Here is a 21,441-nt window from a genome sequence, read left to right on the forward strand (position 1 = left end):
CAGAGGGGAAAAAAAAAATATACCATTATGTACAAAAAAGGTCATGAGAAAATAATGAAATATATACAAAACAAAACATGATCAAAATAAAATAAAAAGTATGTACAAAAAAGGGGGAGGGGGGGGGCAAATAACCAGGGAGAAATAACCAGGACTATATTTATGCTAAATAGTAAAGAAAAAGCCTTGTGATGAATTGCTGTAGCAGTAAAATAGAAACATCAACAGAATGAAGTGGTATAAGTGAAATTAAACGTATTTGAAATTAAACAATGAATTGACTTCATGTGCTAATGCAATGGTTCTCAAACTTTTTCGTGCCAAGGACCCCCAAATAGACACTTATTAGACCGCGGACCCCCATTTCAAAAGATAAGCCAGGGACCCCCATAAGAGAAGATTTTTACGGCTCTCTAGCAGTGATTTCAACCATTTTAATTTCAAGGACCCCCACTTTGACATGCATTAGGCTACGGACCCCCATTTAATGGCATGTAGGTCTCTGGGACCCACATTCATATTGTAAAATCAATGTTAATTTAACTCTGAGAGTGTACAAATGGAACCAAATGGACCTGTTAGGGTCCATTTGGTTACATTTGTACACTCTCAGAGTTACAGACCCATAAGGGTCCATTTGGTCCCTGTCCATCATTTAGCTGGGGACCCCCTGGAACCCCCTCAAGTACCCCTGGGGGTCCCCGGACCCCACTTTGAGAACCAATGTGCTAATGGTTATCAGCGGTAGGCCTGAAAGATGACGGTCATGGACATTCTTCAACCTGGTGTGATGAATTGCTCATTTACAACTGTAACGTCTACACAAACGTTCAGATTTCAAATATGAAGTGCTTACCTAAATGCCCAGGATGTTATACATGCCGACGTTTCAGCATGAGTACCCATATCTTCCGTATTGTTGGATAAAAAGCATTTTAATCCGATCGTCGGCCATTTTCGCATAGAGTTATAATGTGCAATACACCTCCCGACCGATAGGATCGCATAGTTGAAAGCTGATGAAAAGACGGAGAAAATGGCCGTCGATCGGATTAAAAGGCTTTTTATTGAACAATACGGAAGATATGGGTACTCAAGCTGGAACGTACACAATTATAACATCCGTGGCCTTTAGTTAAGCACTTCATATTTGAAATCTGATCGTTTATGACCTGGACGTTAGCGTTGTAAATGGAGCAATCCACCACACCCAGCACACTATGTTGAACGTTCATTTGCGCATGCGCAAACGACATAGTCCCGTTTGGACTTTTTAGGGCGTTAGGGAGAAATAACCAGGACTGCAAAATCGGACTTTTAGGGGAACCAGGACCTTCATAATCGGACGTTTAGGGGCTACTGACGGTTCTTCATTAAGTGACTAGTTTGCAACCAACAGGGCAACCAGACTATAGTACTCTATAGCTTTCCATCTTTATTTATTTATAGATAAACTTTATTTCAAACCGCTATTTCTCCCACAGTTTTTATCCCCTAATGTTGTGCCATATATCAAAATGACCGTCTAAATCGGGAATCGTGCGCGTGTATAGGGCTAAGAGATTGGTTAAATAGTTTAATTGATATTGATTTATTAGTGCATTAAATTTCCCCATCCACTTTAATGTAAAAGTGAAAAAAATCACATTCAAGTATTTTTTTCTCAGAAACCGTAAGAGCTAGAGCTACCAAATTCGGAGGGAAGGTTCATAATATTATCCGAAATTATTGAAAAAATAATTAAACCATTCGGCCTCATGGTGGCGCTATAACAGCCCACTTTACCTTTTGGCCTATAACTCTTGAACCGTAGGTCCTAAAATCTAAATTTATTTTCACCTGGATTCCTTGGGTCACGACGCATCTCCCCATATAGGTCACGTCCATTTGCGTCAGGATAGATTTTTTGATATTGATTTATTAGTGCATTAAATTTCCCCATCCACTTTAATGGGAATTGCAAAAACTCCCATTCAAGTATTTTTTTCTCAGAAACCGTAAGAGCTAGAGTTACCACATTTGGAAGGGAGGTTCATAATTTAGTCCAAAATTATTAGAAAAATAATTACACCAATCGGCCACATGGTGGCGCTATAACAGCCCACTTTACCTTTTGGCCTATAACTCTTGAACCGTAGCTCGTAAAATCAAAATTTCTTTTCACCTGGATTCCTTGGGTCCCGACGCATCTCCCCATATAGGCCACGCCCATTTGCGTCAGGATAGATTTTCCGCCATTTTGAATTTCCTTCAAAACACACTTTTTGCTCCTTTTCCTTCAAATTTCGTCCTAATCTCACACAAATCGGTACACATGATCTATGGACCCATGCGGTAAAGATATCCAAACGGCATTTTGATTGTCCTTACCGTTCGTCCATAATTGGCTTCCAAAATTAGTGGGAGGGGCCCGTTTCACCAAAAATGCCAGAAATCACGAACGAAACGTCCGGTCAATCCCAAATTTGAATCACATGTCGAGGGTGCTTTACTCAACAAATTCCCAAAAGCATTTCCACTTTGACCCATAGGGGGACCGGCGTCGGCGCAACCACACTTTGCAATTTCCCCGGAATTGCGACGCGTCTAGTTATATTTGTAGTTCATGGAGACCTTTGGGGTTTAAAGGTTAAGTATTTATTGTATGTTCAGTTGGGTGTTAAATATGTTTTAGAACACCCCTGTGGATGGTGCAGTCTAGCTCGCCTGGGTATAAAGGGCTGCTCCCAGTTAAGACCATTAAGACCAGGAACATCATTTTAAGATTTATTTGGCTATTAAAAAATGAGCAGATATACAAACTGAAACATTCTGGACTTTTACTTGTAACAGAGTATTTCTATGTTGCAGTATTGATACTTTCACTTAAGTAAAGAATTTGAGTACTTTTTCCACCACTGAAAGTTGCTCAAGTAATGCTCAGTGTTAGCTCAAACCATTGAAAAATGTAAGGAAACGCTTGTTCTACCCTGTATGAATCATCATATGCATCCTCATGTCACCCATTTTACCAAAGCCTTTACCACAAACTGTGCAACTAAAGGGTCTTTCCCCAGTATGGGTCCTCATGTGCATCTGCAGATGTGCTTTTTGAGTAAAGTGTTTGTCGATACAAATCGTACAACTAAAGGGTTTTTCCCCTGTATGAATCTTCAGATGTCGGCTCATGTCACCCCTTTGACCAAAGCCTTTGCCACACACTGAGCAACTAAAAGTGTTTTCTCCTGTATGGCTCCTCATGTGCATCTGCAGATGTGTTTTTTGATGAAAGTGTTTGTCGCTGCAAACTGGACAACTAAATGGTTTATCCCCTGTGTGAATCCTCCAATGTATCCTCAGACAACTCATTCTACTGAAGCCTTTACCACAAACTGTACAGCTAAAGGGTTTTTCTCCTGTATGAGACCTTGTGTGTGTCTTGAGATTTCCATTTCGGCTAAAACATTTACCACAAACTGTACAACCAAATGTTTTCCCCCCTGTGTGAGTTTCTGCGGATGGAGCTTGTGCTGATGACTTAAAGTCCTGGGACAGCTTGTTGCTCAAAGACAAAAACTGTCCGTCCACAGTTTGTGTTCTGTGTAATGTCAGTGCGTTTAAAGCTGACAGCTCTTCTCTGGTCTCCTCCCACTCATCAATGTCTAAAGTGTCAGATTCAGAACAGTGTGAAGAGAGGAGCTGGATGTCAATAGTTGGTTCAGGTTGTGATGTTCCACAATACTCTACATCAGCTTGTGTTTTCATGTGTTCAGTTGAAGTGCTGGCTAGGGGCTCTGTCTCTCTTACATTATCTTCACTTTTCACTGCTAGCAATGTCATCGTTGACCAGTCAGCCTCCTCCGGTCTTTGACGTTTCCCCTTGTGTTCCTCTTTAATCCATGGACACTCTGGTTCCTCCTGGATGGGACTGGAGCTCATCTGTTGATGTTGATGAGGGGAAACCTCCTCTTTACACACAGGGGGGTGCAGGACATCTAGGAAAAAAATAAAAAATAAAATAGCAGACCATTACATGTTTCATCTTAATCTACAATCTGTGGTAGGCCTATAGGGAATTTCTGTTTGTCGAAAATAGCCGATCTAAAAGCTCACAAGGCTTCAAAAATAGCTCATGCGTTGTGAGGTTTTGGACATGCAAGGTTCCCACAGTGGTGAAAGTGGTTGACATTTCTTGCCGGAACTGACACATGCACATGCGAAGCGCGCGCGCGATTTTTTTGCGGTTTCGGGTCGAAAAATGTGCGGGTTTGGGTGGGTTTTGGTACTTTTTTTCCTTTACTTTATTTCGGTTTTAGGTTTAGGGTTAGGGTTAGGTTAGGGTTACTTTATTTAATTCTCGTTCTCATAAATAAATCCTGTCCCTGGGCCCACCCATGGCTGCACCCCTGATACACATGATGAAAACAGAGCTATATTGTCCAACTTGACCATACTGTACAATATGTACATTTTCTAAAAGCCAAAGTTTAAATGGGGCTGAAGCGGTTTATGTATGTTTTGTCATAATAATTAAAATCCACAAAGTAACTAGTAGTATTAAACTAAAGTTTTCAAATAATTGAGGTGGAGTAAAAGTATAATATTTGCCTATGAGATGTATTGGAATAGAAATAAAAAATATTGCAAATTGGAAATACTCCAGTCAAGTAAAATTACCTTAAAATTATACTGAAGTACAGTATTTGAGTACATGTACTTAGTTACTTTCCACCACTATCAGCATTAGATAAGATGAATTACTCACCTTCTGAAAAGATGAAAGAAAACACACTTTTGTTCCATAGCCCCACATTGTCTTGGTTTCAGAGATCATGGTTGTAAATATGTCGAACTTTTGCCACAAAGTATTTATATTCCATAATGTCCCATGACCCACGTCCGTGTTTACATTTTTTGACGATGCACGTTAGTGTGGAGCTGTGTTCCGTGAGCAGAAAGCTGTCAAGTGGCCTCCAGAAAATAAATCTGGTTTCCTTTCAAAACGATGTGCATTTCAGAATAAGAGTTTTTTTAAAACTCTATCCTTGTTTTGTTACAATTCAACACACGTTTTATTTTGAAATCATACTACTGGAAGTAGAAGTACCCAGGTAGCCTAGTTGAAACTACTTAACTTCACGCGAAAGCAACAGTTTATGCGGAACGGGGGGAGAAAAAAAAAAGAAGTCGGGGGAAATGACGGATCTGTGAGAGTGTCCCGTCGTACGCACAAATTAATGAATGGTTGTGACGCCCTGTATGTTAATCTGACGTTAGTAGATTATGTTTTATTCTTGAACATGGCCATGGGTCTCCTGGCAGGTTATTTAATATGGGATTTTCACAGCTGCCTTTGACTTTTTCTTAACGGAACGGCGTTCCGGGACCGAATCTTTTACCGGAACGCCGTTCCGGACCGTTCCGGCCCACTTTCACCCCTGGGTTCCCATCCGACAGCGATGACATGTATGGAGAAGGACCATTAAATACAGAGCGTGCAGTGGATATTGGGGATGGTCTACCACAAGGGTTCCCAAACCTTTCAGACTGTGACCCCCCAAAATAATCATATTTGAACTGGGGACCCCCCACCCTGACAAGCACGAATTGTAGGCATTATATTTAGTTTGACTCGGTTCCACAGACAAACATTGTGAAAATAGACAAACAACAAGCTCACAGATTGCTTGTACATACTCTACCATACAGATTGGACACATTTCATTGTATTAATTAAAAAAAACTCTTAGCCTACATAGTTCCGCTTTAAGCAATATAGAGCCTGACATAATTGGGTTAGTATGTGTACATTCTTGTAGGCCCAATTCACATATTTACATATGCCAATATTAACATCATACAGTTAATAACAATTATTTATGTATATTACGAAGACGAGATAAATGTTCATATATTGTGCAGCCCAAGTAGCCTATAGAGTATAAACCCTTTCCACTCCTTTTCATGGAGTTTTGTTTATTATTATAGCTGCAATCCATACATTTGTTGTGAAGACATTTTTATATTTTTTATCAATCTGCATGGTAGAGTATGTTAATACAATATCATTCTGCATGGTTGTATGTTAATAGAATATTGCTAAGCTAGTATAGGCGAGATCTGCAGTGGTTGGAGTTGGTCTACCTGCTTTTCTGTTGAGACATTTACATTCTGTGGTCAGGTAGGACATCTACTGGCGGAACAGTGGTACTGCATTGAGGTCAAATAGCAGTTCATCCTCTGCTCAAACAGGCTTTCCCTTACAGCTCAACCATTTTTGGTGCTTGTCATGTACAGTGGTGAACAGTAACTAAGCACATTTATTCGAGTATTGTACTTAAGTACGAAGAAATATTGTACTTTAAAATATAGTGCAAATAGCATATCTACAAGCTCACAACGTGTGTTCATGTACATACCTGCTGCTAAGTGGACCTACCAATGCGTTGCCAATCTTTTGCACCTTATGTCTAACCTCTAATGTACATATCTGCTTCTTATTTATGCTATGTGTATACGTATGTAAATAGCTTTGATTTGGTGCTCCCTCTATGCTGCTCCCCTTGTTTTATTTCATTTCTGGAAAACAACAAAATGATGGAGACTTCACCAAAATGTTTTATTTTATGCTTGGTTGTGCACGGGTGTTGTGCTCGGGTGTTGCGCTTTGAAAATAGCAGATCTACAAGCTCACAACGCATCGCGCTGCGACGCGTTGTGAGCTTGTAGATCGGCTATTTTCAGTATGCAAGTCAGCCATTCAGCCATTGCAACACCATCAAGGCACCGCCAAAATACATTTTAGTTGACTAAATCAACTGTAGGTTTAGTCGACCAGATGACTAAAATATGTCTAAAACTAAATGACATTTTATTCAAGAGACTATGACTATAACAAAATGTGTTGTCAAAATCAACACTGCTCAATTGCTGCCACAATTGTGGAGCCTCTCCTGCTGTTGGACTGCGAGACATACAACCTTCATTTTATGTTTTGAAAAGTTTTTTTTACGACAACTGCTTTTACAGCGGCTCAGAGGGTAGGCTACCCTCTGAGCCGCTGTAAAAGCACGGTAAGCCTCTCTTGGCTCATTGCTTTTCTACAATGGTTACCAACAACATGGCAACATTAATATCTGATGAAGGTCAGGGTAACCAAAAGGTTGTATTCTCAATAAATACTCTGTACTGTAAGTGAAGACAGTGTGCGGGATTCTCTTGTTTTCATGCGTTGACTGCCTGCTCCTATGCACCTGTCCTCGAAGTAGGTGTGCAGAAGGACCTTTTTTTTAACTAACATTAATATCATAGACATATCCAGAATAAGATAAGACATTTATTGATCCCACAGGGGGATTCAGTCATCAAAGGCAGCAGAGCAGTTGAAACAGTTACAGGGCAAGAAAAAGTACCGTACACTTAGAAACATCATCACTATAATGAACAAAGTAAACAACAGTATATACACAACAGTATAGACCCTCAACAAAGCTTTGCATTATGCAGGACAAAATAAAATATATACATACACACAGTAACCATGTCAGATCCTTACTGTCCTTACTGTAATGAGCTGTGTAATGTTATTACTGTAACTAGACTATTGAACAAGCTAAGAGAGATTATGAATCTCGATGGCTCCAGGCAGAAAAGAACAGTCTTAAGTCTCCTTGGTCTATCCGTTCCTCTCGCTCCACCTCACAGGACCCATCACTACGTCACCGTGCTCCCTCCTGTTGTCACCTGTGATGCAGCTGGCGACGCCGGTGTCATCGGAGAACTCCTGGATGTGACAGGTTTTCGGGTTGAAGCAGAAGTCAGAGGTGTTTACGGGGAACAGGAAGGATTACAAATTTAAGTTGACGATTAATTGTCACTCAAATAATTGCGATTGACGATTTAATTGTGTGTTTGGTATTGAATATTGAAACATATGAATAAAATACAAAAATCAGTTTGCCTTTTAGGCTTCGTAATAAACAATTGCACAGGGCATATATTAAACGAGGCGTTGAGAGCTTGTAGATCGGCTATTTTTGGCTATAGGTGTAGAGGGAAAAAAGAGTACTAAAAAAGAGACTAAGTAAAAAAAAACTTTCATCTGAAATACAATTTTATACAATATAGAGTAGGGGGTCCCTGCTTCATCTCTCTCTCAGCTAGGGGGTCCTTGGCCTGAAAACTTTGAAGACCCCTGTGTTAGATAGTCCGTGTTCCATGTCACCATACCGCAAGTCCACCTGCATCACAGCCAGCTTCTCCGCTAGCAGGTGTGATTGGATGGATGGTGTTGAAGGCACTGGAGAAGTCAAAGAACGTGATCCTGACGGTGTCGCCCTCGGTGTGGAGATGGGTGGTGTTGGCCCTGTTGGGCTGCTATTGGTCACGTCGTCCACCCCGAGGTTTCAGGTGCTGCCTGAAGGCCTTCATGACCTGTGATGTTTTGGGGGCGACTGGCCTGTAATCGTCAGGGGCAGAGGGACGACTTTTCTTTGGGTAGTACAGGGACAAGGCAGGATGTCTTCCACAGCTGGGGGCACCTCCCCCCCCCCCAGCCCTCAGGGAGAGGTTGAAGAAGTCCCTGAACGTGACAGAAAGTTGCTCAGAGTCGGCACACACCTTCAGGACCCGGGAGTTGATGTTGTCTGGGCCCGTTACGTTCCTGGTGTCGGTCTCGGGGCGACGTGATGGTCAGTGGTGAGGAGCAGGGGAGGAGGAGCTGGTGGGGGGGTCAGCACTGGTCCCGCTGTCACCTGCCTCCCGGGGGAGTTGCTGGTCCTGCTGATGTCCGACTCTGGCCCTTGAGAGGTTCGCACCTGGTCGTACGGCACGGGTCGAGTGCGGTCGAGTGCCGTCTGGACCGATTGAAGAAGAATAGGTTCATGTCATTGGCCCCCTCCCTGGTCCCTGTCACTGCAGTGCTTGCCCCCCCCCCCCCCCCCCCCACACACACACACACACACACACACACACACACACACAAACTTCCCTGTTGTTGTTTTGCAGTAGGCAGCTCTCAAGTTCACAAAACTGTGCAATTGTTCAGTCATGTCAGCACTGTTCAGTTAGCACTCCTCTTCTCTGGCAAGGGGGGGTTCGACTCTGTACCGGAGGAGGTGCGTTTTAGCGGTGTGTTTGGAAGGATGTTGCGCCACCTGGTGCCGTCCTTTGGCTGGTTTGGGTGGCTGCAGTGAGACGGGGTTGATTCACACGTGTGGCCCGTCGGCACTGGCATGGTCTCTCTTGCCTCCAGGCTGAGAGAGGGGTTCTGTACCAGACTAAAAGCATCAGAGGGGTTCTGTACCAGACTAAAAGCATCAGAGGGGTTCTGGTAGTCAGAGGGGTTCTGTACCAGACTAAAAGCATCAGCCTGTACCAGGCTAGTTTTTTGCAAGCAGGTGTTGGTGTAGATGGTCTGGGTGCCGGCTGCTTTGCAAATCCGAGGCAACATGGAGGCAAGGAAGTTTATCCCCATGGGCTCTCTGGTGTACCTGACGTTAGGAGAGAGAAGACACCGTAGAGTCATGAAAACTACACTGTGAACTACACTAACAAAAAGATGAGCAAGTAGGGCTGCAACTATTGACTATTTTATTAGTGATTATTCTATTGTTTGCTATGTTGATTAATCGAATAATTGAGTGTGTTTATGTGTGTGTGTGTATATATATATATATATATATATATATATATATATATATATATATATATATATATATATATATATATATATATACACACACACACACACACACACACACACACACACACACACACACACACACACACACACACTGTATACATATATACAACAAATCGATTAACCACTTACAACTTATTTTATAGTTCATCGCACAACAGTGTCGTGCAACAGTGAAATAGCAGATGCACAAGCTCACAACGTGTCGCTGCGATACGCATTGTGAGCTTGTACATCTGCTACGTTCTTTTGACTTTTAACCTACAATGACCTGCCCCAAAATGGGGGTCGATTTTTAATCAAATATCAATATAGTTTAAAAAGTATATATATAATCAATCGAATCAATTAACCCTTACATAATATAGCCTGGTAAACCCTCCCTCCGGAAATCTCATTTCCATTTGATTTCAGGAGTGAGTCTGGCCTGATCGCCCATTGTGGGGGTTTCTGGTGGAATTACCAACTAACCGAGCCTATCAGCGTCGTCGCTCATCGTTCTGTGATTGGCAGCGACAGTTGGCCAATCAGGTGGCGAGTACGAGTGAGCCCGAATGGGACCGAGTGCAGCCGACAAAAATGGAACGATCCGCCATTGTTTCTGTGGCCAGTTACACTTTTTACTTTCGGTTTTAAAACGCTCTCAAACTTCTTTTTTGAGGCACGGAATTTACTTTTAAGATATCGTTTGGATAGAATTTAGTTGTTTAACTTCATATATGTGGTCAATTAATCATGACAGAGCCTCTTTAAAAATTTAGAGAACTGGGAGGGGCGGGCAGTGCCACGCATGTATCCGAATAAGGCAACCTATTTTGGGCATGGCCGTCTCAAAAGTCCCGTTGCGTCACATTAGTCTGAAGGTCTGCTGATTGGCTGGAGGGGTTGTCAGTCAACGGTATTACTCCCGCCCAACTCCAGCCCACAGCCAATATTGCAGAATGGGCGATCAGGCCAGACTCACTCCTGAAATCAAATGGAAATGAGATTTCCGGAGGGAGGGTTTACCAGGCTATACATAATAGGCTACCAATAAAAACGAGAGCTTGGCTGTACATATAGTCAACTCACCACAGATCTTTGGTGATTGGTATTGCTGTATTTTTTCGTATTGGATGGAGGTAGAAGGCGGGCGGATCGGCAGGCAGCAGCGAGAGGTATTTCTCCAGCGAAGCGACGGGACACAGCGGGTTCCCGGGCTGCTCGCACATGAACCCCGGCAGGCAATGTCTATTGTCTGTTTCCCCGGCATCCCGGTGGGTTTTGGGGTATTCGCTGAGCGCCAGCGTCGCGTACTTCCGGCCACCGGTGGCGTCGTCCCGGTGGACGGAGAACGACTCTGCCTTCAGGTGACGGTTGCCCTCTTTGCCTCGGCGGCCCATGTGCAGCTGCACGTCGAACCACACCTTGTTGACCAGGCCCTCGGGCGTGTCCGGACTCAGCGCTCGAGAGCGCGTGATTTTCCTGAAGTCCACCTCCGTCAGCGGCCGGTGGTGGAACGTGTTCCCTCTCGGCGGACTCTTTCTCAGTCCCTCTCGGCGGAGTCTCTTCACCACCGCCAGGAAAATGATGTTGCTGGTGATGAACTGGGGATCTTTCAGCAGACACATGGAGCGGCTGACGGGCGGGTCGTTGAGGTGGCGGTTGAGCCCCGCGCGCAGTCCCACGTAGCTGCTGAAACCGTAGGGCTTGCCCTTCCCGTTTTTCACGCTGGCGTAGAACTGACGGAGGGTCTGGTTCAGCACGACTTCGGTGACCGTTTTGAAGTCGATGGCCAGCTCTTTCTCGGCACACCAGGTCTGAAAACAGCGAACGGACCACTTGGTCTGTTTGAAGGTCCCGGCTTCGTATCTCGAGCGCTCCAGCTCTTCCAGGTCGCTCTCGTTAATTTCGCCGTGTCTTCGTTCTTTTTTTTCTTCTTCCTCCTCCTCCTCCTCCTCAGCCTCCTCCTCGCTGTCGCTTTCTGTGAAATGTGCCATTTCAACTCAGCAAAATCAGAACCAAGGACTGTGAGTATGCGTTTTAGAAAGCCTAATTACCACACGTGTCAAGTGGAAGTAACGAGTCTCCACCGTAACATACAGTGCAATACAGTGTTTTGATCCATCTGAGCTTGTAGACCTGCTATTGTTTTTTAAGATAATCGTGAAAATTTGTGCAAATCTTTGAATATATACACATTTTTAACAAACATCTTTGCTTCTGGGGGTCCCTGGAACAAAACATTTTGAGATGGGGGGGGGGTCTATTTTCAAAGTCTATTTTGAAAATCCCCACCGAGTGCCGCGCTATGAGCTTGTAGATCTGCTATTTTTTGAAAAATCTTGAATATTGTTTGCAAATCTTGGAATATATATATGTTTGAAGGCGAAAAACTCCGATCTGTGCTTCTGTGGGTCCCTGGAACAACATATTCATATTCTAAATGTGTATTATGTATGGAGGAGGACCATTGAACACAGAGCAGTGCAGTGGATATTGGGGGTGGTTTACCGAGACTGACTGAAGTTATACTTAATGTGAAAATGGATTAAAAAACAAATCTGTCTGTCTTGTCCGGGGCTAACCGCGCCACAGACCTTGATGTGTGTGTCAGAGAGAGTTACCTGAAGAGCTGTTATTGGAGACAGACGTCAGAGCAGACTGTGCTGGAGGAGAAAGTGGAGCCAGGTCTTCATGAGGCTGGTCTGTAGCTCCATCTATGGGCCTCGTGGAAGCTGCAACACATTCAGTGAAAGAAGAGTGGGCCTTCATATACAGGGGGGTCCAAAGGTCTGAGTCCAATATAAAGATCTGTTGTTTTTATTACTGTGTAGTATTATTATTATTATTATCATCTAGATTTGGGCAGGTGTTAACATTTACCGACCATTTTGATAATAATCCTAAATCTTGACAAGGGTGTTATTACCGTGTTTATCCACTTGGTGTCGCACTTGACTAAGGAATATAATGACAGTGCATGAAGGACACAGAGTGACAGTCACACATGGTTCCAAAAAATCACCTAACAACCATTCAGCTTCACTTTCCTTCTTCTAAAGTTTAACCCATTAAGACCTGAGGCGATTCTTAAAAATGTTTTCAAAATCCGAACAGTTTTTTGAAGAAAAAAAAAATTCAAAAAAAAAAATCAAAAATAGCAGATCTACAAGCTCATAGCGCGGCACTCGGTGCCGCGCTATGAGCTTGTATATCTGCTATTTTTGAATAGCCAAAGAAATCTAAAGTGACACAGATGCGTTCCTGTTTTTTTTTTTTTTATAAATGTATGGTCAGAAATTACACTTGATTTGAACATGCATGGTAAGTCATTAACAGACCTTCAACTTATTGTTTATCTCCCAAATGACTGGCTATCAAAGATTTTATAACAATTTGTAAAACATATTGAGCCTTAATGTAAATACAAATATATATATATTATATGCAGGCTATTTGGCCCCTCATAAAATGTAGATATAAAACCAAAGATGTATCTAACAAGTGATCATTACCATGATGATGATGTGCACTGACTCACCAGAAGGTGGCGAACGGCAGCCGTGGTCTGTTGCATCTCCTTCACAGCGTTCAGGGTCCTCCACCTCCTCCTTTACCAAGACTTTTTAGGAGAGAGACACAAATCATCAATATTAAAGGGATAGTTCACCCAAAAAAAAAAAAAAATCTTTCGATTAGTCACCCCATGGAAACTTGAATTCATGGATATTTTTTTGTTTTTGTCGCATTCCTAAGACAATAATTTGATGACCAGTGGACCGGTAGGCAGCGGTTCCGGTACACAAAGACTCTCCTTTGTGTCTCCTACCGGAACCGCTGCCGGTCATCAAATTATTGGCTTAGGAATGCAACAAAAACAAAAAAATAGTCATGAATTCAAGTCTCCATGGGGTGACTAATCCATAGAAAAAAAAAACATTTGGGGGGTTAACGATCCCTTTAAACGTAGGTCTAACCACGGTGCGCAGTAGTAGTGCACCATTTCCCAGCTGTTTTCTCGGCTTGAGACCCAAACAAAAACCCCATTTGGCGTCTCCCTGGACAACGCTCCACACGTCCCAGACTCTTCTCCCTCCTGGCTCCCAAACTGTGGAACAAACTCCCCTATTGCAGTCAGAACGGCAGACTCACTCCCAATCCTCCTATAATTTGACAAACCTCTGTAGTGCGTGGTGTAGTGTGTGGTGTGGTGTAGTGCACTGTGAGACCAAAATTGGTTCTGTGATCTGAATTTGCACACAGCCATTCATCATTACCATGTATGTGCACCTAACAGCGAAGCCCGTTTTTTCGTTTTCAAGAAATCTCAGCTGTTTGTTAGCGTTTTTGTGTTCGCTTCCTCCCGGGTTGCCAAATCATGTGCGCATATCCCCCCACGGGTATGGTCTAGTGCAGGGGTCTTCAACAGGGGGTCCCAGACCCCTAGGGGGTCCTCAGAGTTACTACAGGGGGTCCGCCGAATCTTTTTGCCAGACCCAAGGGGTCGTCCATACATGGGCATAAAAGGGACCTCTGAATTTCGTCCCCCTTTCGTCCATACATGGGCATAAAAGGGACCTCTGAATTTCGTCCCCCTTTCATCCATACATGGGCATAAAAGGGAATTTATTCTGGGTCTGGCAGAACCAGGTCTCCTGGTCTTGTTTTAAGCGGCGCTTTAAGCGGCGCTTAATCCTGCTCTATACCTGACTTTGTCCGTGTGCGTACGTCAACGTTCTGATTGGTCAGGTGCGTACGTCAACAAAGTGATTGGTCAAGCTTCACGTGACACGTGGCTATAAACACATTATAAACACATATCGATGACAAAATGTATCAAAGGCGCCGCTACCTTCACACAGGGTGTGATTTTTTTTTTTACATTAACCACTTGAACCCTTGAATCTCTTTTCTGAGGAGAACTTCAGCCAAAAATAGCAGATCTACAAGCTCACAACGCCTCGCGCTGCGAGGCGTTGTGAGCTTGTAGATCGGCTATTTTTGGCAGAGTTATAGTTCCTTGTGACCTTGTGGGAGTTGTGGAGGATGAGGTTCATTTTGTTTTTCACTGTCCACTGTACAATGATGTACGAAATTCTTTATTTGAAAAAATGCAGGATAAGAATCCAGATTTGTTTCGGATGTCTGAATGTTATATGTTAAGTTGGCTGTTCAATAAGGAGGTTTTTGTTTTAGGAAAAATCATAGAGAAAGCATGGCAGTTGAGGTGGAGGACGATGTACCCGTAACCCACAGCTTGGACAATCAAAATGTTTATGTATTCTGTTTGTGGTGTATCTTGCTGTCACAAAGCCTAATATACCTAATGCACAATTGTGTGTGTGTGTGTGTGTGTGTGTGTGTGTGTGTGTGTGTGTGTGTGTGTGTGTGTGTGTGTGGGTGTGGGGGGGGGGGGTGTTAGCTGAATGTAGTGTGAAAAGTCCAATAAAGAGAATTTCACATAGTGAATGAGACGCAACACAGAAGATTCAAAGTGTGAGAAGAGAGCATAGACAGACAACATGTATGATCTACAGTGAGACAGTAAGAGACGATGGACAACACAACCGAAAAATGGAGAGAAAGAAAGAAAGACAGACATGTTCACAACTTACTGAAGTGTGGATGGTCTTCAGGTTCCTCCTTCTTAACAGAAAAACCCGTGGCTGGGTCCGGAGAGTTCATCCTCACCTGTAGTCTGGACTCCACACACTGGTCTGGAATGGAGGAATAGAAACCCCCCAGGGGAGTTTTAGGATGAATTGAGATGAGAGAAACTCCACAATAACAGAACAATAAGGGAGGAGTGACTAGAACGACTTAGAATTACAATAAGAATCACCTTCTATGGTCACATCGCAGGTTTACGTGTTTAAAGAAGTGGGCGAAATTACATAAAAGAGTTTTTGTGCAAGCTCCATTGTCTGCTTGTTTTGTTCTCAGTAAAAGAAAAGAAAAATAAGAGGGTGGGGGGTGCATTGGGAGGCAGGGCGAGCAAGGAAAAAATAAAGAAAACAGAGAAACATGTCGAGGATAGATATCTACATCAGCGGTTCTCAAACTTTTTCATGTCAAGGACCCCCAAAATGATATGTATTTGGCTGCGGACTCCCATCTCAAATGTTTTGTTCCAGGGACCCCCGCGGAAGCAATGATTTGAGTTACGAATGTTTGCTTAAAAACATACATTCAAAGATTTGCACAAATGTTCAAGATGTTTAAAAAAATAGCAGATCTACAAGCTCACTCGGTGCGCGGCACTCTGTGCTTGTTTATCTGCTATTTTTGAATAGCCAAAGTATAAAAGGTTAAAATGATTGTGACGCCATATTAACACAATTTGCTGGGGACCCCCTGGTACCCCCCCAAGGGCCCCTGGGGGTCTCCGGACACCACTTTGAGAACCAATGATCTACATAATGAATAATAATAATAATTATAATAATAAGCATAGTTCAGCTGGTGTATATACATATATACATAAGGTTGGACACACAGGTGGCAGCACTCTGGCAGGTACTTTTTAATTGATTGATAACCTTTCCGTCGCATTGAGAGGCAAACTGCAGCCCAGAGTTTGGTGGAACACATTGGAGTCAATGAGAGCCGGGTGGACCAGCTAATGAACAAACACTACTTCTGAACGACTGTCACCTTTTGTAAAATAATCTGCCCAGGAAAATAAAAGAAGCTGTGTTGCTTTTCGACGTGTACACTGTATTTATTGAGGTATCTAAAGAGTGCTTTTCTGAACGTGCCAAAGTATCGCGATACTGCCGCCGAGCCAGAAACGATACATGGTGGCTGTTTAGATGCCTCAATAAAATTATACAGTGTGCACATCGAAAAACAATTAGAAAGCGATTAGAAAACAACCTCTGATAATTATGTCTTCTTTTATATTCCTGAACCGATTAACTGACAAAGGACGCACTCATTCAGAAAAAGTGTTTGTTCACAAGCTGTTCCAGTTTTGCCTCCCACGTGCGTCAATGAGCGCCTGCCTGGCCCGTGGGATGTCTGTACCTTCTTCTATCATAAGCCTTGGAGGAAAGCCTGCAGTGAGGAGAGAGCGAAGAGACAGAGAGAGTCACCTGAAGAGCTGTTGATGGAGACAGATGTCAGAGCGGACTGTGCTGGAGGAGAAAGTGGATCCAGGTCTTTGTGAGGCTGGTCTGTAGCTCCATCTACAGCCTTCATGGAAGCTGCAAAACACATTTAATGAAAAGAGCAGACCGGCGAGTCATCAGAAAATGGATTGAAGAGCGAGTGAGCAAGAGGAAGTACTTATTCACGAGGACAATTTCACGATAAATTAAAATCTCTGCGATACGATTATTGTGAGCGTTTGTTTTTTTCATCACGATAAAAGATTAGCGTCCCGTCCCTAGTCTCTCCACTCTCCGGTAACCCACTCACTCACTCACCCAGCTCAAAGTCCTGGAAGTGTTGGGGTAATCGTCTCTGTCTCTGGGTCCGTCCTGCCTGACACTCCGGAGAAACCGGAGAAACCATCTTCACCTGCAGGCTGGACACCACACACTGGTCTGGAATGAAGGAATTGAATAAGGACTTTAATGTGACATCATGGGCCTAGGCCTGTCACCATTATTACATCATCATCCAATCCAGGGGTCTTCAACGTTTTCAGCCCAAGGACCCCCTAGCTGAGAGAGAGATGAAGCCGGGACCCCCTACTCTATATTGTATAAAATTGTGTTTCAGATTAAAGTTTTTTTTTTACTTAGTCTTCTCTTTTTTCCCTCTACACCTATAGCCTCTTTGCCAAACATAGCCGATCTACAAGCTCTCAAGCTTGTAGATCTGCTATTTTTGGCTAATGTTCCCCTCAGAAAAGGAATTTTAGGGTTCAAGTGGTTAATGTAAAAAAAACGAAATCCTACCACACAAAGATTTGGCGGACTCCCTATAGTAGCTCTGAGGACCCCCTAGGGGTCCTGGACCCCCTTGTTGAAGACCCCTGGTCTAATCGCAATTATTTGAGGTAATCACAATTATTTTTGCATTATCGTCATGAGCGTTTCCACGTTGAAAAATGTTCATACATTTTCAAATACAAAAAAAGCAAAAATGGCAGATCTACAAGTTTACATTCTGCATAATGAGCACTTTCTACTTTTGGTACGTTAAGTACATTTTGATACCAATAGTTTTGTACTTTTACTCAAGTACATTTTTAATTCCGGACTTTTACTTGTAAAAGAGTATTTCTACATTGCAGTATTGATACTTTTACTTAAGTAAAACATTTTAGTACTTTTGCAAACACTGATCATAGATGTATTTTTTATCGAGTCTGACTTTTACTTTCGTAGCATTCATAGATATGAAAGTAAAAGTCAAGACTCCAAGTAGTCCATGAGCCAGACAAGATTTCATTATCGAAAGAGTGGGCAAAACCGTACCTATATTAAACTGTTTATAGGGTCAATATAAGTAAATAGATATATGATAACCTTTCCACAGGAGCAGCTTTTTCATATTTATCACACATTTTGTTATTTCCCCATACGTACATGACAGGTGAAAAATTGTCAAAATTAAAAAAAATAATCATAATGAAACTTCCCCAGTTGATTACTTACATGAAGACAATGATTTATATTACAAGTTTTCTGAAATTGTATATTTAAATATGCAAATTAGGCATTAGGAAAATATGCCCGAGTTTGCATAACTTTCCAAAATCAACATTGGAACATTGGACAAAGCCAGAGTCAACATTCTTATTTCATTTTGTCAAGATGTTGGAGTCAAAGGTTTTTAAAGAGGGAATATTCAATATCTGGCTCAATTTTGGGGCTCATGGACTAAATGCCAAATTTGCATATTTAAATATACAATTTCAGAAAACTTGTAATACGATAAATCATTGTCTTCATGTAAGTAATCAACTGGGGAAGTTTCATTATGATAACTATTTTTTTTAATTTTGACATTTTTTCACCTGTCATTTACGTATGGGGAAAATAACAAAATGTGTGATAAATATGAAAAAGCTGCTCCTGTGGAAAGGTTATCATACATTTATTTACTTATATTGACCCTATAAACAATTTAATACAGGTATGATTTTGGCCACTCTTTCGATAATCATTGCTCAATTTTGGGGCTCTGGCTCATGGACTAAGTGGCAGCGGTGGCCTAGTGGTTAGAGGGGCGGCCTTGATACCGGAAGGTCCCTAGTTCGATTCCCCAATTCATCACATCAATCATGAATCACCGCTGAATAGCCCTTGAGCAAGGCTTCCATGCAGGGTCCGGCTGGAAACAAGCTTCGTGCTTAGTCCGACACCCTGGGTAAACAACAAACTTTGCTTTGCTTAAGGCTATGTTTACTAGCCCTGAAACATGACTGTCATATCATGACAGTCATGGATGAACTTCAACCTGGTGTTTGCACTTTCTACCTTTTACATCTACATAAACGTTCAGATTTCAAATATAAAGTGCTTACCCCATGGTCACGGATGGTACAATTATGTACAGACCCTCAGAAGTACCCGTATCTTTATTTTTGTTAAATAAAAAGTATTTTAATCCGATCGGTGGCCATTTATCCGTATTTTCTCCACATGCTTTCAACTACGCGACCCTATCGGTTGGGAGGTGTATTGCACCCTGGATACATTATAACTCTGTGAGAAAATGGCCACCGATCGGATTAAAATGCTTTTTTATTGAACAATACGGAAGATACAGGTACTTAGACCCAGGCGTATTAACTTGTAACATCCGTGGCCCTGGGGTAAGCACTTTATATTTGAAATCTGAACGTTTATTGTAGATGTACTGGTTGTAAATGTAACATTTAAAAAAAAAAACAGGAACAAGTAGCGCCATGTTTCAGGGCTAATCCAAGGCTAACATGTTAACCTGCTGTGTGTAGTGTAACGTCCAGCAGTTTGATTGATTGATTGGTGTACTTTATTTAGTAAGACATGAGAACAGTACATGACAGTACATGGAAGTACAAATTCACAATACAAGGTCTACTAAACTGGAAAGCTCACTAAGCACTAAGCTTGTTTAAGATGAGATCCCCATGCACACAAATCATGATGAGAGAGACAGACAGATATACACACTACTATACAGAATGTCATACAATCAGTTTACAGGTTACTGGTATGAAGAGTGAAAAATATGTACAAAAGAAGAAAGAGGGGGGGGGGGGGGTAGGTTAGGTTAGGACAAGGGTAGGTTAGGACTTGGACAGGGGCCATTTTGAATTGCAGCCTCCTGAAGGTGTATCTTTAGGGCAGTTTTGAAAGTGAGTAGGGTTTTACACTCCTTTACTCCTTTTGGTAGGGCATTCCACATTTTGGATGAATAGCATGAGAACGAATTCATTCCCTTTGTTGAGCCAAATCTGGGTTGAACATGATTGGTGGAGCTGCCTCTGGTGTTATGATCGTGGACTTCATTAACGTTTTGGAAGTATTTTGACAAATACAGGGGGATCCCAATGTTGTGGTGTATCTTGAAGACCAGGCCCATAGCAAGTTGCTGTACTCTGTCCTCAACCCTAAGCCATCCAATCCTAGCAAAATGAGCAGGGGTTAGATGGGTTTTGTGATAGAGGCCAAGAAGTAGCCTCACTAGTTTGTTTTGGGATGTTTGGAGCCTTGTTTTTAAAGCCTTGGAGGTGTTGTGATACCATGAGGAGCATGCATAATCATAATAACCTTGTATGAGTGTGTGGTGGTGGTGGTGTTGTTGTTGTGGTTCAGTGTGTAGTCTCCAGTGTGTATCTTCATGTTGTGGTTCAGTGTGTAGTCTCCAGTGTGTATCTTCATGTTGTGGTTCAGTGTGTAGTCTCCAGTGTGTGTCTTCATGATGTTTATATTCAGTGATAAATCTCTCCAGCAGATCAAAGATCTCCTCTGCGGCCACGTGGAGGCGTTGCTGCACCAGCAGCTTCACTGAGTCCAGTGGAATCATGTTATGATAAATATTAAATGTTATTAAAACTAATAAAGGTAACACCGTGCTACTGTAACTACACACTGATACACACTGTCTTCCTCACAGGATGGTTTTGGTAAACAACAGTTGCAGGGGCGCAGCAGTATGACGTCACTGACAGGCGCCCGCTCTGCACACATGGGGTAATTATTTTTGCCCTGGTCGGGTTCTGTAAGACAGTAGTTATCAACAGTGGTTTCATGTGAATGAATGAATGAATGAATGAATGTTTTTTATTTCTGTATCAAGAATTCAAAATGTTAACACACAACAAAACATAAAAAAATATAACAGTACTTGTACAGAAAAGTCAAGTCAAGTCAAGTTTATTTATATAGCACATTTAAAAACAACATCAGCTGACCCAAAGTGCTTTCCAAACAAAGAAACAAATAGACCTTAGTCTATTTACAAAACAGAGTAAAAGGCATAAAGAGACAAAGTGCAGAAGAGACAATAACAAAACAGAAACAAAATATGAACAAGGCAGGGACAGGGAAACAACAAACAAAGAACGAACCTCAGTCTATGTTAAAAGCAATAGTAAAAAAGTGGGTCTTCAATTTAGATTTAAAAATCTCAATGGTGGGACTTTTCTTGATGTGAAACGGGAGCTTATTCCATAGTATAGGTGCAGCCACGGAGAAAGCCTGGTAGCCTTTGGTAATGAGGTTTGTTGAGGGAACTGAAAGGAGTTGCTGGGTGGATGATCTAAGTAACCTAGTGGCAGGAGGTTTATGTAGCAGATCAGAAATGTATGGAGGGGCGAGGCCATTGAGAGCTTTAAAAAC

The 21,441-nt window shown here is 42.3% G+C and overlaps 1 protein-coding gene across 1 annotated transcript; it reads right to left on the reverse strand.

Moving 5' to 3' along the window:
• Positions 1–8,972: 8,972 nt before the first annotated feature.
• Positions 8,973–20,714, reverse strand: LOC311036336 (uncharacterized protein). Its single transcript, XM_084044968.1, has 9 exons — positions 20,371–20,714; positions 17,089–17,208; positions 16,756–16,866; positions 15,277–15,378; positions 13,203–13,283; positions 12,286–12,396; positions 10,751–11,642; positions 9,356–9,470; positions 8,973–9,307 (listed from the first exon to the last, which is right to left on the reverse strand). The coding sequence occupies exons 1-9, from the start codon at positions 20,624–20,626 to the stop codon at positions 9,041–9,043; spliced, it is 2,055 nt and encodes a 684-aa protein (XP_083901094.1). The 5' UTR covers positions 20,627–20,714; the 3' UTR covers positions 8,973–9,040.
• Between the last annotated feature and the right edge of the window lie 727 nt (positions 20,715–21,441).

Source organism: Gymnoscopelus microlampas (assembly GCF_963454915.1).
Source record: "Gymnoscopelus microlampas genome assembly, chromosome: 20".
Taxonomy (NCBI): Eukaryota; Metazoa; Chordata; class Actinopteri; order Myctophiformes; family Myctophidae; genus Gymnoscopelus; species Gymnoscopelus microlampas.